Source organism: Balaenoptera musculus, chromosome 16, assembly GCF_009873245.2.
Source record: "Balaenoptera musculus isolate JJ_BM4_2016_0621 chromosome 16, mBalMus1.pri.v3, whole genome shotgun sequence".
Taxonomy (NCBI): domain Eukaryota; kingdom Metazoa; phylum Chordata; class Mammalia; order Artiodactyla; family Balaenopteridae; genus Balaenoptera; species Balaenoptera musculus.
This window is the reverse complement of record NC_045800.1, coordinates 17,398,504-17,414,111: the sequence shown is the minus strand read 5'-3', so window position 1 is coordinate 17,414,111 and position 15,608 is coordinate 17,398,504. Positions and strand designations below refer to the sequence as shown.

The 15,608-nt window shown below is 44.3% G+C and overlaps 1 protein-coding gene across 1 annotated transcript in view; it reads left to right on the top strand.

Annotated features, from left to right (window-relative positions):
- Positions 1–15,608, top strand: part of TCF7L2 (transcription factor 7 like 2) — a 189,456-nt gene that overhangs the window by 2,294 nt on the left and 171,554 nt on the right. Inside the window, 1 exon segment of the mRNA XM_036828248.1 lies at positions 11,068–11,136. Coding sequence (XP_036684143.1) covers positions 11,068–11,136 — 69 coding nt within the window.

Genomic DNA, 15,608 nt, shown 5'->3' with positions numbered 1-15,608 from the left:
TTGGTGCCTTGGGATTTATAGCGGGATCTGCGCTCGTCAGCTTCCGAGAAGGCCCTCAGTGGGCCCTGGGGGGCCAGAGACCAGGTTGTGCGGGGCCCAAGGGTGTATAGAGGGTGAGAGAGGCCGAGGGCTCCTTTCCTTCAAAGGATTGGGCTGCTGATCGCGGGCCACCCAACTTTGGGGGCTCCAGGGCGGCGCGGGGTGCCAGGCTCCGGGGGGGGGCGCTTCCCGCGGCGTGCGTCCCGCGCCCCCCCGTGACATCTGTGAATAAGGCTCACCCTCTTCCCCGACAGGCCTCTGCCCCCTGCCCTCGCCCTGAACCCCCTCCCCCCATGCCACTCTCCTCTAAAAACCCTGGATTACGAATCTCTAGACGCAATCTCTAAACGTTTGTGCCCGGCTTCTCGGAATTGTCATTTTGCACCCTCTCTGGTTTGGTCCCCCTACCTCTTATTTACACTCACTACTTCTGTTTTCTTTTCTTTTTCGGTAACTCGAGATAGCAATTTGAAATAGTGCACCCACTGTTCAGCAGCCGTGGATTCGGTGCTTATGGCCGAGGGCTTGCCGGACGGGAGTCGGTCAGATCTACAAGTGTTTTTAAGCATTAAAATATTAACTATCAGGTTTGACTTGTTTTTTTGGGCCCTGGCAAAAATGGCAAGGGCATGCTAGACCGGTCATTTTTTATGGCTAGGACAGAGAAATAATTATTACCCTCCCTCCCCCTCCCGCGCGCCCAGGCTTCTGCATGCTTGGGAAGCTGGGAGAGTGTTTCAGCTCGACCTCCTCCTGCAGGGCCAGCTCTTTCAGGCGGCGGGGGCCGGGCAGTGGGGTTGCAGCTGTAGGGGAAACATAGTCCGGTTACGTTGTATTTTTCTTGGGAGCCTGTGGGCATCCTGAACCGGGAGTATTCGGCTCAGAATCGGATAGTTTGTGTAATAACCAAGCCGACCAAGCGACATTCCGAAGTAACCCTGAGAATTTCTTAGTCTCCTCCCCTCCCCCTACGATGGAAGCCTCTCTGGTATTATTTTAAAATCCACTTAGCCATCTGAAAGGCCATCTGAATATTGAGCTTTGATGGCGGGCTTGCTGGCCTTCTTGACTCTTTGCAAACTCCTGTCTGTGACCGCTGGCAATCTTGCCGCAGGATCTCCTGACACTCCCAGCAGTTGTGTTGCGCTGTAATTAGGAAACAGGGAAATTGTTAAAGGTAAATAAATGATTTCCCAGTGCGAAAAGGATGGCTCCCAACAACCTGTCCCCTTTGTGGGCACTGTAGGAATACTCGGCGTCTAGTTATTTTAATTGTGGACATAGCGGGTGGCCTGATGCTGTGACATCAGATGGAGTCTGAGAAGACATTTCTGAACTCAGGAGGCAGTTTTAGTATTTGCGTGTCAAACACCAACAGACATCTTTAGTGTGCACAGGCCCTTCCTCCTCCTATCTGTTACCTGGGTTAGCTGATGTGCTCCAGAATTAAGGTTATTTAAGCCGGTAAGTAGAGCCATGGAAATGAGGCTGAGAGGCTGTTGTGTGTCACTCCTGACCTCTCCGATCAGAGGGCCGGCTTGCAATTCCAGATTTGATACAGCTGCCGAAGGAATCTATAGGCAAGATAGCGGTCTTTTCATGCTCATCTGAAATTCTTAGTGCTTCATAGAGTGTGTTTTTGAGGGCAAGGTGTAAAGACAAATTAGCTGTATGTTCTGTTCTCTTCCGGACCCTCCTTGGTGGTGGTGTTCTTTTGCTACATATTTCTGTTAACTTATGAGTGTACCTGTAAGCAGTTGCATCCTTTAAAAAGCAAACTATGGATTCCTGATTTCTGCTTTTCTTTTTAAGAACGTAAAGAATTAAGGAGTATCATTAAATGGGTTTGTGATGAATAATATTTTATCTCAAGAATAATGCTTTAATTGCTGGAGACGCCATAAAGCTTGATAGTAATAATTTTATTTTAAAATGACAAAAGATTTCTGCATCACATTAATTTAGCCTTTGATACAGTAATAGGAACAGCTTTTAAAAAGATTTGAGTACAAAAAAGCATTAAGGTGAGAGGTCTGGTTAAGTAGATGGGAGGTGATAGAACTGCAAATATTAGAATTGTGGTAACATTTGTATATACCAAAGATAAGAATACTGTTACCATATTAAAGTAGATAGGAAAGAGTAGTTTTACATTTCTTTTTCCCTCCTGCCAAATTAGAATATGGGATATGGTGGCAGAAATTCCAGTTAGGTTTGAAATTCTTTTTAAGGGGTTGATTATTAGAGCTTTCGCATCTTCTTTGATCCAAAGTTATTTGCTTTTCAGCTGAAGCTGTTTGCTACTAGGTTGAACAAATAAATAAGCAGCATCTTGAATTCATTTTTGAACTTGGAATCCAGTATTTAAAGGAAACCAAGAGGGGCCTATTCATTGGGGTTTTATTTAGCCGGGCAGCAACTTCTCTTTCTGCCTGGTGAAAAATGGATGTTTTCTCCTCGCTCAAACAGCGTAATCCTTTCTAATACAAAAGATTTAGACCTCGGAGTGTGAAGGGTTAATGGTGGTCCTTCCCCATTGTCCTCCTACCCCCCACCTTCACCCCTGATTGTTTTGACAACACTTTTCAAAGTGTGACATTCCAAGCCCCTACATAACAATGTAATATTACTGTAATTACACAGGTCATTACATTTTAAATAGAGAACAATAAAATGCTTATCGCCCTGAAAAAGAACAGGTGTTCTTGCCCTTCTTTGGTATTTATGCTAATTGTTTTTCATCTCCTTCAGAAATATTTATGGCAAACATGTTTAGGTTTCAGTCTCAATGCAAAGTATTAATTCCGTGCTAATCTTTATAGGTTGGGGTTTAATGTCTGCAGTTTGGGTTATGGGCTCAACATTCACCCAATAAGTCATATTTTAATGATTATAAATTTAATATGCCAGTGCTTTGCAGTTTGTTGAAATGAAAGCTTTCTGAAACCCCGGAAACAAACTATGAGGCAGTCGGGAGCCTGGAGTGTTTATCTGGAAGAAGTGTTTTTGGAAACTTTTGACTGCTGAAGGGAAGTAGCTTTCACTGATGCCCCCTATCTGATTGAGAAGAGATTTGGAGGAAAACAATCCCCGCTCTGGCTAGGAGTTTTCCACCTTGATTTTAATTTTACTGATATGGATTTCATTTAGGGTCCCTGCTGGAAGCTGGTCAGCTTTCTGTTTCTTAGCAAGCTGTGAAAAAGTTACAGGAAGGTTTCCGGGGGCTGGCAGATCAAGAATGCTGTTCTGTTAGCAGCGCAGGATAACTGCAGTTCTGCACGCTATTATAAAAATATTTGCTTTAGAAAACCAGCATTTTAATAGTTGCACCAGAGGCTGTGCTTTTAAAGATTACAGTAGAAGTCTTTCCAGGTTTTGAATGCCTCGTCACATCCCACGAGGTGCCTGCGTGCATGCGAAAAGCGCCTAGATTTCTTGGTGGAGAAATGTTGGTGCAACTTCTCTTACACATGCACAGGGGGTAAACTAGAAGGTATCTAAGAGGATTTTACATTTTGTCAGATGTTTCACAACAGGGGCCCCCGAATCACATTAAAAATGCACTGCAGAGAAAGGACAGCTGCAAATTTTTGTGTGGACGTGTGTTTCTGGACCATGACTAAAACTCCGAGGACCTTTTCCCCAGCTGTCTGGAAGTTCTGTGGAAGTTGGTTTATTGGCAGTGAAGTCTGAGGCAACCTGGATTTAGCAGAGGCTCTCTCCTACACAGGAAATAGATGACATTATATTGGGGGAAGGGACAAAACTTCAGGCAAGGGGTGATTTACTCCTTTTTTGTTTTTTTAAACCATGGCGTTGCCAAATAAATAAGCACTTTCCAGGGAAGTAGGTGTAAGCTTTTTAGTCTTGGTGAGTGGAATTAGATAATATCTTTAACCACATTTATAACTGTTTCGAGGTGACACATTTCAGAAGTTTTGAGAAGGAGCGGGGTGAATCAAATCCTTGAGGCTTTTATTTTTGAAGGGGGTGTGTGTTGTGGGCGTCTGAGTTTCTGCTGGGAGTGGATATTGGCAACGGTGTAAGTAAATCTTCAGCTCTGACTTACAATTGAGCACGTTTGTGAAGGAAATGGTTAATTTTACAACCAAAGGCAAACTTGCACCTCAACAGGTCTGCTGAAAGAAATGTGCCCCAGTCCTTTGCTGGCAAACGCCACCAGGTCATAAATCCACAGGCTTTATTTACAGCCCATAACACTTATGAATGTTAAGATATTTGACGCCACGTTGGCCTTATAATATTCGAGGTCCGCAGACACTGGCAGTAGCTCAGATTTCTCTCACTAATTATAAGCAATGAGATGGGGGTGGGGTGTGGAGAGCCCTTCGCAAAAGCTGCCCTCTCCCCTCCTCTGACCCCCATGCCTACAATCTGAGCTTACTGAGACAGGCACCCCCTCCTCCTTTGGCAGCTGACTTGTACTTTTCCTCCAGGCTATTGTTACACACATTTATAAAGAGCACTTTCAGTAATGGAAATTCAGTTGGGTGGGTGGGAGAGGCTCGGCACAAATGCCTTTTTTCAAAAGCAAAGTTGCTCTAGGTGTTTGCATCTCTTTTCCTTTTCTTCTGGCTTCTCCCTTTTTTCCTTTCTTTCTTGCCTTTTTTTTTTTTTTTTTTTTTTGTGACCCTCTTGCCTATATTGTGCATATTTCCCAGAATACTTAAAGAAACCTGATATGGGAGACGGGTCTTTAATTTATACGAAGGGAACGTACACACATTGCATAGTGCGCTAGTTAATGTGAGGGTTTAAAAAAAAAAAAGTGCCATAGAGTGAGGAGAGTTGATTAAAAGAATTAATAGATGAGAAAAAAAACATCCAGATTTACCTTGCGAGTGGGAAGGCCATTCATTTGGGGAAAGTGCACTGGTATCTGGGGGAGGAAGCACAGAAGAGTAGCAGGGGAGGAAGAATAAATGCTTGCCTGAGAAAGATTAGAAAAGTATAAGAAGATGGGACAGAGATTTGGGCCTGAGGAAATGGCTTGATTGAAATTAGGGATTAGAAGTTTCTTATGAGAGGTAGAAATACCATGGGTGGGGGGGTGGCTACTTAAAACTATATGGCTCTGCTCAGTAAAAACTGGTCCCAATCCACTTTTCACCCAAAGAGCTCTATCCAGCAGCAGATAGTATTTCATGGAAGTTATTGTGTGAGGAGCTGGGGATGGGGCATCTGTGGTCAAGACCCCGATGTGACAGAGAAGGCCAATTAGCCTCCTGATTTTAATTCATTCTTAAAAAAGTGGGCTTTCTAGTGTGTGTGTTACAAACTGACCACCTGGTAAAGGGGGAGTGGGATTCTGAGGTGTGTGGGTAACTGTTGAGGGTGGTGGGAGCTGATCGCACTGTCCTTGCAGGCGGGATCCTTCCTTCCATCCAACCCAGACTTCAAGACAAGAGGCCGAAAGGTTTTATTTTCTAATCAATGGAATGCAGAAACTTACTAGCCCTCAGGGACAGATATGAATCCCTTAACAGCTCATTACAAAGATGGGGCTGTGGGATCTTTGAACGGGTTATCAGCCCTGGTGTTCTTCGGTTTTCCCAGGATAGGTTTTTTCTTCCTTGGGCACATCTGATTTCAGGCTGGTAATTCGTCTGTAATATTTTATTCTTTTCTTTTTTTTTTTTGGTCATGAAGTAGCTCCAAACAGCTCGATCTGCAGGGGGAAGGAATAGTTATTAGTGGGATCAGCTCTGAAGGAGTTAAAATTGCTTGCTAAAGTTTGGCATCATGAAAATAAATTTGAGGCCTGGTAGACATTAGTAAGGCACAGCACATTTACAGAGCTTAATTAGTACGAACTGTAATTGTTCATGGTCTGCCAGAAGAAGTAATGTTCAGGAAAAGTGGAGTCCTTCTCTTGCAGTCTTTAGTTTGAAACCGATAAATCACTTGCATATTTGTGTAGTGATTCAAATGGAGCTAAGACCTCTCCCATCCCAACATGTGGTAAATTGTAAAGTCAATGAATTGCAGATGTAGGCTACAGTGAGATTCTCTAAGAAAATGCAGAATGAATGGGAAAGAGTGATGCTATAAATATTTACTGAGAAGAAAACTAGGTTCTTGCGTGCTGGACCAATTATGATGTACTAAATATATTAGCAAAATGCTTAAAAAATCGAGAGGATTTGTGTGGGTCTTTGGGTGGGTTGGTTGGTTTGGGAAAGTGAAATAAAAGGCACTATGTTATTGTCGTGTCAGTTTTATTAAGCCTGAATCACAATGGCATACCCAGGGAAGGACACATGAAACCCACATTAATGCAAATTAATTCGTTATGAGTTGCAGCGCTGTGACTGCTAAGTGGAGTAATGATGGGGCATCATTTTAAGAGTGTTAGTGTAGCAACTTTTAATGAAAAATGCTGTGTTAGGAACATGTCTCAGCACTTTAGCCCACGTGTTTTTATATGCTGGAAATGTGTTTTGGACAAGAGCAGGAAACTTGCTTCACTTTATTCTCCCCTCCCCCAAACAGTTTAAGAAATGTAATTATGTTTTGATGTTTAAAGAAAATCATCTAATTTTCCCTCAAAAAAACCAATCCAAAAATGCCCATCACCATAACCAAGTTCAACTTCCACTTATTTCTTTCTTTCTTTTCTTTTTTTTTTTTTTGCAAGAGACCGCAGCACAAAGTGGAAAAACAATGAATGTAGCATCCCCCCATAGACCAATAGATATAACTTTATTGAAGTGGTTTCCCCCCCTTTTTTTTTCTTCTTAGAGGATTTTGGTCTCAGGCAGTGTTGCAAGTCAATACTTCTTTCCCCAAATGTGAGTAGGTGGATGTGTATGAAAGCTGTAAAAGTTAATGATCGTTCTCTGACTCATAGCTGATGGTTTCAGGTTGAGGAAAAGAAAAGAAAAAATTAATGAGGGTAAATAGACATTTGATGGAACGTTGAGACAGTAGGAGAGATTGTTCCTGTGTCTAAAGGCATGTGTTTTGTTGCAGCAGAATTTCTGAAGGAGAATGCCAGGAAGTGAAAAGGGGTTGCCTTTGTTAAGCTGTTGTTGTAGGAGGGTACAGATGTTCCGTGTCTGGATCCTTGCAGGAATGTTTAAGCCTCCATTCCTAGCAGTCAGTGCTGGCTTTGCCTTCCCTGTGGAAGTTAGAAGTCCCCTTGGCATCTTTTAAGGGGGCGGGCAGGCACCCAAAGGCCTGGTCAGAAGTTTATTTCCCACTAAATGTAAGAGGCTCCCAGCATAGGGCTGGGGGTGCTGTCTCTGTCCTGCAGAATGACTGGTGACTTAAGAAAAAGTCTTAGATACACTTAAGCCTCTATTCTGCCTTTTATGCTAATGACATGGAAATTAAACTTCAAGTGCCTCACGGTGGTAGCTACAGGGGAGAGGAAGGTGGACCAAAAAATCCCCCAAACCAAAACCGTTTAGGAAATGAATCTGAATTTCTTCTTCTTCTTCTTTTTCTTTTAAATAGGAAGCTTGGTGATTCATAAAACTGGAAATAAAGCAAATGCTCCCCGCTCTTCCCAATTTAGTGGAATGAATAGGCATACAAAATTAATCTTCATCCTACTGGAAGTTTAAAACCCAATGTAGTGTTCCAAGTGTTTTAGTCGCCTTTGAGGATGAGATCTCTGTGATTGAAAAAGCTGTTTCCCTTTTCTCCCCCTCTCTGGGTATCTCTGATGTCTTGTATCTGAAACATCAAATTTAGGGCCAGTAGTAGTGATTAGAAGTGAAATCAGAGAAATCAAGACAGGATTTCTTGATAAGGGAGGTGGTTGATCGTAAAATGTTGGTTTTTGAATTGCTGGAAAACGTAGGCAAGGCTGTGCTGAGCACCACCGCATCTCCATGGCTCTTCCTGTGGACCAGCGGGGGCTGGGTCACCGGGAGGTGTTCGAATGGGTGGTTGGGTGGGCTTGGCCACTGTAAACAAGCACACAGGAAGGGAAGGTTTGTTTTGTTGAGAGTTTCACAGGAAGGCATGACATGAAAAGTACCTTGGAGTTCTCATTTGGTGCTGCTTCAGGATGCCTGGGGAGGGCCGGGGCAGGGGGGAACCACGTTGAGGGTGTGTTGCGGGCCCAGGGTTCAAGAGCCACAGTTGCTGGATGCGGAAATGACGCGCAGTGCTGCAGGTGGCCAAGAGCAGGGGTGGTCCCAAGAGTCCAGGCCTGGGGGAACCTGGTTCTTAACTCAGATGAGCCTTAGATCGCCACCTAAGATCTCTCAAGCGCCCCTCATCTTCCAAAAGCAAACAAACAAACAAACAAAAGCACAAAGGGCCAACCCTCTCTTGCTCTTTCTTCTAGCTTTTTACGGAGATATAAATAAATTATTGTTCCAGTTTAGAATGCCAAGTTTTTACTGGGTCCTTGTATTTTATCATTGTCTTAAAAAGCTAGACTATAATGAACAAGGCATCTCTGTGTTTTACAGAGATGGAAAAAGCAGTGTTTAAAGGGTGTGTTTTAGAAAAGAGTATTTGGGAAAAGAGGGGGTGGGAACCCAAAGGAGAAACGGGAAAATTGTAAGTCTTCGTCGCTGTTGCTGGGGGAAGTTTAAGCTCAAAATCTCTCCAACACAGTGGGTACTGGCTGGGAGTGAAGAGCTGATTGGAGCTTGTACCGTGTGGATTTATGAGCTGGTGGCGGTTATTCTGTGTGCCTGGATACCTGAGGAGGGGAGTTGCGTTACTTGGGGATGTTAGATTGGTGTGTGTGAAGGTGAAATTAACTTTGTCCTACCAGATTCTTAAGGACCTTGCAGCTGCATTTTTACTGTCTTTAATTGTAGCATTCTCTCTGGGCTTGTGTTGTTGTTTGGGTGGTGATGAACGTGAGGGTTAAGTGTGGAACCGGACAAATGGAAATTGAATTTGGATTAGCCACAGTTTCATTAATTTATTCAGAAGGCTGCGATTATATGAAATTTTGTTTCCACGACGTATACTTAAGTTATCAGGTGTCCATTGGATTTTAATTGATGATAGGAGATTTCTGTGGTTACCCTGAGTGCAAGATTGCCTTAGGGCTCCGCAAGGTTTGTGGGAAGAAAAGCTTGGACAAGTTTCCATTAAGCTCTGAATCAGGCAGTTGGAAAATCGCAGCCTAAAACCGGCTGAAAGGGGGGACGAGGTTTTAGTGTTGCCTTCTCTCCTGAGCAGGGGAGTCCCCCGCTCCGACAAGAGCTGCTCTCAGCCAAGAATTCCAAACTCGCAGAGGAACCTATCCCTCGCACAAAAGTTGTTTTAACACAATGCAGAATTGTCACAGTAATTAGTGCGATCTCCGCTTACTGACTGGCAGTTTTCACAAAAAGGACAGGGGGGCCAAGGGGGCAAATTCATCTGTCTTTTTCAGTGACTCACTTTGGATGAACTGCTCCTGAGTGTGTGTGTGCAGGGGTGTGTGTGCTGTGTGCGTAGGGGGGCTTATCTCAGTGGCTCAGCCTTTATCTTTTGTTGTTTTAGGGAGTGTGATTCATTACTCTGCTTTGACAGGTAAAGGAATATATATATTTTTGGCCCACCTTTATTGTGCCCCCTTTTAACTTTGATTACTATTATGTTTGGGAGCAAGCAGACTCCTAATATATATACAGGCAGTGTGTTTTTGTTTGTTCACTTGGAGCAGATACAGTGATCTCAGAACCCACTATATCCCCAACTGGGAACAGTACAGCCTTATCCCATGAGCAGTATGCATTTAGGCTATTTAAAAAATTTCATTACTACTGGGTTGCGTTTAGTTTGAGTTGGTTCAGAAGTTCTTATGTGAATTTCTTTTTTTTTTTTCCCCCAAAATAAAAACCTGTATAAACTGAATAATTTTTCTTGCAGGGAGCAAGATACAAAATAATGGGGTCTAAAGAACGGCTATACAGGAAGGTTCTGGTAATAGTAATCGTACAGTGTTAGTAATGGCAATCGTTTGCTATAGTAATACAGATCTGTGTTTGGAAATGTAACTGATTTGCCTATTGCTGCCAGGGAGATGGGCAGTGATTCCATAGGACCGTGTGATTCTTCATCATTTGTTCGTTTATGGCCAATTAAAATGCATTTTCAGATATTGTTGAGACCTTTTAGTGTTTGTTCTATTGTTTATAAAATAAGTCAGCAGGTGGTGTTTGTTCTCCCAATTGGTAGGAGCCCAAGATTAATAAGTACTATTTGGGAAGAGAAGAATTTGGAGAGGCCTCTTGGTATTCCTTTTTATTTGGGGCTACCCATTTCTTTGATGGTAGATCTATAGGGCTTCAGAGGGAAAGGCCCAGGAGAGACTTTAGCCTTGTGCTGTGGAGAGTCTGGGTGAACCAGGGATGTACCTTCACCCAGGGGCCCCCAAAGAGGTGGTCTTTAGAAAACTCAGTGGCTCTTCGGCACTGGTTGGCTCCTTCTTTGGGGAAGTGTGGATTCCTAGAGTGCGTGCGGGCTTCAGAGCTGTCCTGAGCCGTCCTGGGACTGATAGCTTAGTCATTGCGAAAGAATGTATAAGGCATCAAGTGGCCCCTGAATTCTGCCTGCCACATTTGTTTTCCCCAAAATAGAATTGTGTTTGAGGGTGAGAGCCTAGTTCTCAGAACTCTGGGGGGCTTGTACCTTTGCAGTCTTGTGGCTTCTCACATCCTTTCTCTCCCCAGTCTTTCCCTCTTGCCTACGTGTCGCAATTCTGATGATGTTTGCAACACACAGTTAATTTTTCTGCAGCATCTTGCTCAGCACACTGGCTTCCTTTATGTCTTAATGGGCGTCCGTCTTTCCTTTTCATGTCATTGATCCTCGCTCCTGGCCCCCTCCACCCCCCTTTTGCTTATTGAATAGGTGCTTTTTTTTTTTTAGACTAGATTATTATGAGCATCTTATTTATAGCAACAAATAAAAATACAGAGGTCTTGATTGAATGCCAAGGCTGCAGTTCAATCTAGGAAGGTTTGTCTGCTATTCATAAACTGCTTAAGATGTTTTCTTGTAGTTTGTGACATAAGCAGAACGCTTTGATTTGGTTTCTTTCTACAGCTCCATTTTCAGTCCGGGAGCACACATTACTCTGCGTACAAAACGATTGAACACCAGATTGCAATTCAGGTAGGACATGCAAGAGATCCCGAAGCTTGATTTGTCAATGTGTAGGTCTCTTGTGTCTCTTATTCTCCACCCCTCCCCCTGACCTAGGTGATGATGATGGTGACGATGATGGCGGTGTGGTGGTGGTTGATTCTTCGGGGGAGGTGGGAAGCAAAGAAGAAACAAGAGCAGAAGAAATGCTGCTAAAATGATTTAAAGATAGGGAAAGAAGGAGAAGCCTGTGTTTTTTTGTTAAGAGCATCTTGATCAGGCATGATGGGCACACAGACCCCCTAGCTTGGCTACTGTTTTTTGGCTTCAGGAGGGGTCTTAAACTGGGAGTCACATGAGGTGACAGAATGTGAATGGGAAGAATTAAGGGGGGTGAGATGGGAGAGGAGGCCGTGTGACAGCCAGAGAGTTGTTTCCGGTGGATCAAAATCATGTTAAGTGGTGCTAAGAATATCACTTTTGACCTGATTGTTCTGAAATGTTGATTTCTCTCGGACTTGTTGATACATGACACTGGAAGTGCTGGGAGGGAAAGGCGACGGATCCCAGCTTCTGATGAGTGTCCTGTTTCCTGCTCACGTAGTACTTCCATTCTCTTAAATCCAAAGGCTAAACAAATCACGGACTAATATAGACTCAGAGCTGAACTGATGCCAACAGAGTGCAGTAGTGAAGGGAGAGCAGACTAATACGATTTTCGTCTGTCTGCCTGGCCTGGCCAGGATGGATGGACCTCATGGTGTAACTAATGGTGCCGAAACTTCTTGAGTCCTCTGCTTCTGGGTTAACCCTTCAAGGGAGGTTTTGAAACCCGCTGTTGGGGCATTCAAGTCTGGCTCTGGGGTCTTCTCTCCTTGGAAGCTGGTGTCGCTTGGTTATATCATTCCCATTCTTCCCTGGCTCCCTTTCTTGTGGTTAGCCCTTGCAGATAACTTGTGTGTGTGTATGTGGTCCACAGCCATATCGCATCTTTGTAGCTGTGCTGTTTCAAATCTGCCTCTGTCTGGAGAAGACTTTCCAGTAGCCCTTTGCCCCAGGTACATTGTGAATTATTCCACCAGTGAAAAGCGGGACTCAGCAGACGTTGTTATTCGGTGGAGCCCCTAGTGTTTTGTACTCATTTCAAGGTGACAGTGACTCATTTAAAAAATATTTTGATTCCTTCTGCAGTCGTGCTGCCGGTCCGTGTGTGTATTTTAGGGGAAAGTACGACTCTCGATAATGCTCCTCCACCCCCAGATTATTTCCAAGGCTGGTGTGTTTTTTTGTTTTTGTTTTTGTTTTATTTTTTGGACGCGCTGCACAGCACGTGGGATCTTAGTTCCTCAACCAGGGATCGAACCCGTGCCCCGCCCCCCGCATTGGAAGCATGGAGTCTTAACCACTGGACCGCCAGGGAAGTCCCCAAGGCTGGTGTTCTTGCTGGCACTCGCCTTGGGGGACCCGTCTTCCTTTGGATCAACAGCACAGTGACTGTTGCTCCCAGAAAAGGGTATAGACTCAGGGCTTGGTTGGAGAACAAGCCCAAACCCTAACTCTTGATGAATGGGTGATGAACAGTGTCCCGAGGCCTGCTACATCTTGTGGAGGTCTGGAAAATCCTGTTGCCTGGGGGATGGGGATTGTCAAGGTTGAATAGCGTCACGATCCCTATCTTGGAGTGGAAAGGCTGGCTGGGGCCATGTCACTGGGAGACCGGCCGAGCCCAGAGTAGCTGTTTTGTGTCTTTACACCCGTTGCTGAAGTGTCCCTTGTTAGGCCGAGCAGTTCGTCTTTCTCCAAACCACCTGGCACAGTGCGGGCCGTGTGAAGCGCTGTCTCAGGAGGGAGATGGAGTAAGTTACAGAGCTCATTGTTTGGAGGACTGAAAGCATTACTACTCGTCCATGAACAGGTAGTATTGTCCTCCTCTGCCTCTGTTTGCTAAGGCATGATGCCCATGTGGGCAAACAGAGAGATATTTTATTAGAGACCCAGCACCACCATGCTTTGAGGATTCATTCTCCCCCAATCTCTGCTAGACCAGGATGAGGTCAAGCCACATGGCACCTAGCTGTAATTTTAGTTTGACCATCAAAGGATAAATGGCGAAACAAAACGAAACGAAAGCAGCAAAGGGGAAAAAAAGAGGAGACCTCAGACACAATAAAATTGTTCCCAAGGCACATGGCTGCTCAGTAGCGACGTGAGGGTGAGAGGAGAGGGTGGCCCTGCTTTGGTGCAGAGTAGAGCGGATGTTTGCCCTCTGCCCCATTCTCCAGTTTAAGGCTTAGATGCAACGTGATTGTCAGGGCAGAATTTTCTTCCCTGGAAATTTAAAACGGTTTAACCTTAATAGGTACAGTATTTCAACCCGAGCTGAGCTGGTTGCTTTCCTAAGCTATATCCTGAAATAACCTAGAGCAGAATGACACCGTGCATGCCATGAGATTCCTCCTCCTTTCCCTTCCCATCCCTCCTGTAATCTCAGGACTTGGCCAAGTGCAACGTTTACATGAATGGCTTGTGAGTGATTCTCTAGATGTGTCTGTCATGTTCTTCTAAAAGGTTTGGACACAGTATCAATTGATGTGTTGGGATCTTCCTCACTTTTGACAATCTCCTAACTCCTCTCAGTTTTGAAAAGACAAGAGCAACACAAAAGCCATATTTTCCCTAAATGGTTAACACAGTATAATTGGAATAAAAATTAAAAGGCCTTTTTTTTTTTTTTAAGACATAGATATTTAACTCTATTGACTTGTAGAGAGTTTTATTGAGATATAAGTACAGCACAGTGCACAGATCTTCAGTGGAGAGATGGATGAACTTCTACTTTTGTGAACATCCATGAAACCATCACCCAAATCAATATATAGAATGGGGTTGGAATGCTTTTTCTGTACAGGGCCAGATAATAAGTATTTTAGGCTTTGTAGGCCGAACAATCTCTGTGGCAGCCTCTCAATTCTGCCATTGTGTGTGAAAGCAGCCAAAAATAATACCTAAGGGAATAGGTATAGGTGTAGCTGGGTCCCAATAAAACTTTATTCATAAAAACAGATAGTGGCTGAATTTGGCTCATAGGCTGTAGTTTGCTGGGCCCCGAAAAGGAGTATTACCAATTCTCCTGGGGTCTCAACGTATTCAAAGCTTCCCCCGACTGCTGACAAAAATTCTCACCCTGGATTAGTTTCATCTATCACCATGGATTAGTTTTGCCTGTTTTTTAGCTTCTTAGCAGTGGGATTGTGTAGAATATACCGTCTCATGTCTGGCCCGACTCAGCATTATGCGTGTGTTTCATCCCTGTTATTGCCTGCAGCATAGTTTGCTCCTTTTTACTGCCATGTACTATGCCACAATGCAGGTGTCCTTTCTGTGCTTTTGGATATTTGGATTGCTTCCAGTTTCCTGCTACTATGAGTATAAGGCCCTAGTAACATTCTCACCCACATCTTTTGGAGGAATACATGTGTTGGATTCTGTTGTTCATACTCAGGAGTCGACTGGGAGAGTGATATGTGTGTTTAGCTTGCATTGCCCTTTTGAGAGAGACTTGAACACTGGATTTCAAATGATATCTTTTGAAATGCACCAGCATAGTGGTTGTTGGGTGTGTGAGTGACACACAGGAGGCAGAGCAGTAAAAAGATCTGGGTGGGATCAGAGGCCAGTTTGCCCAAGCTCCGGTGCACGCCCCTTCACGCACTGCTTTGCTTTCTGGCCCCAGTGGGAGCTCCTCCCACTGGGGCCTGTTTCTGGGAACTCCTCCCACTGTCTCCATTAACCCGGAAGAGATCCTGCAGGCTGAGCGCAGAGGTGGACCCACTTTGCAGATGCCTCCCAGGGGTGCCCTGCAGGTGATTGTGGATAAACGTTTAAGCACTATCCCCACTACCTCCCTGAAGAGAGCTCTTCCCACACTCCTTCCAACCCCAAGAGCAGGGTTGGAATCAAGGTCAAGGTCCACAGAAGATGTTTCCCTTGGTTTTCAGAAGGGCTACTTCAGAACCAATTTAGCCTTTGTTTTAAGAGTATTTTGGCCAAAGGTTGATGTTTTAACACCAAGTCAGATGTGATTTAGGAAAAAAAAACTCCACACGCAGCAAAAACAAACTGTGTAGACCTTTCTTGGTTGTTTTTCTTTTCAGATGTGAAGTGGTTTGTGTGTGTGTGTCTGTGTGTGCGTGCACAAAGACAACTAGGAGAGGATCCAGAAGAAATGGACCATTTTATTTGTTTACACAGCTGAGCGGTGGAGATTTTGTAGTGGGTGTTGCTTTCCCTTTCATCTTCAGGCTTGCAAGCTTCCATCTGAGTTCTCCCAGCCCATACCATTCTGCTTGGTCTTAGAACTCATCCGCCATGATTCAGTACGGCCTGAGGACCTTCCTCCAGGGTCTGGGTGCTTTGTGGAGCCAGCAAGAGAAGGATACAATTTGGAGAGTGTCCTGTCCCCTCTTGGTCCTTTATTATTGAATGTGAACTTGACACTGAGT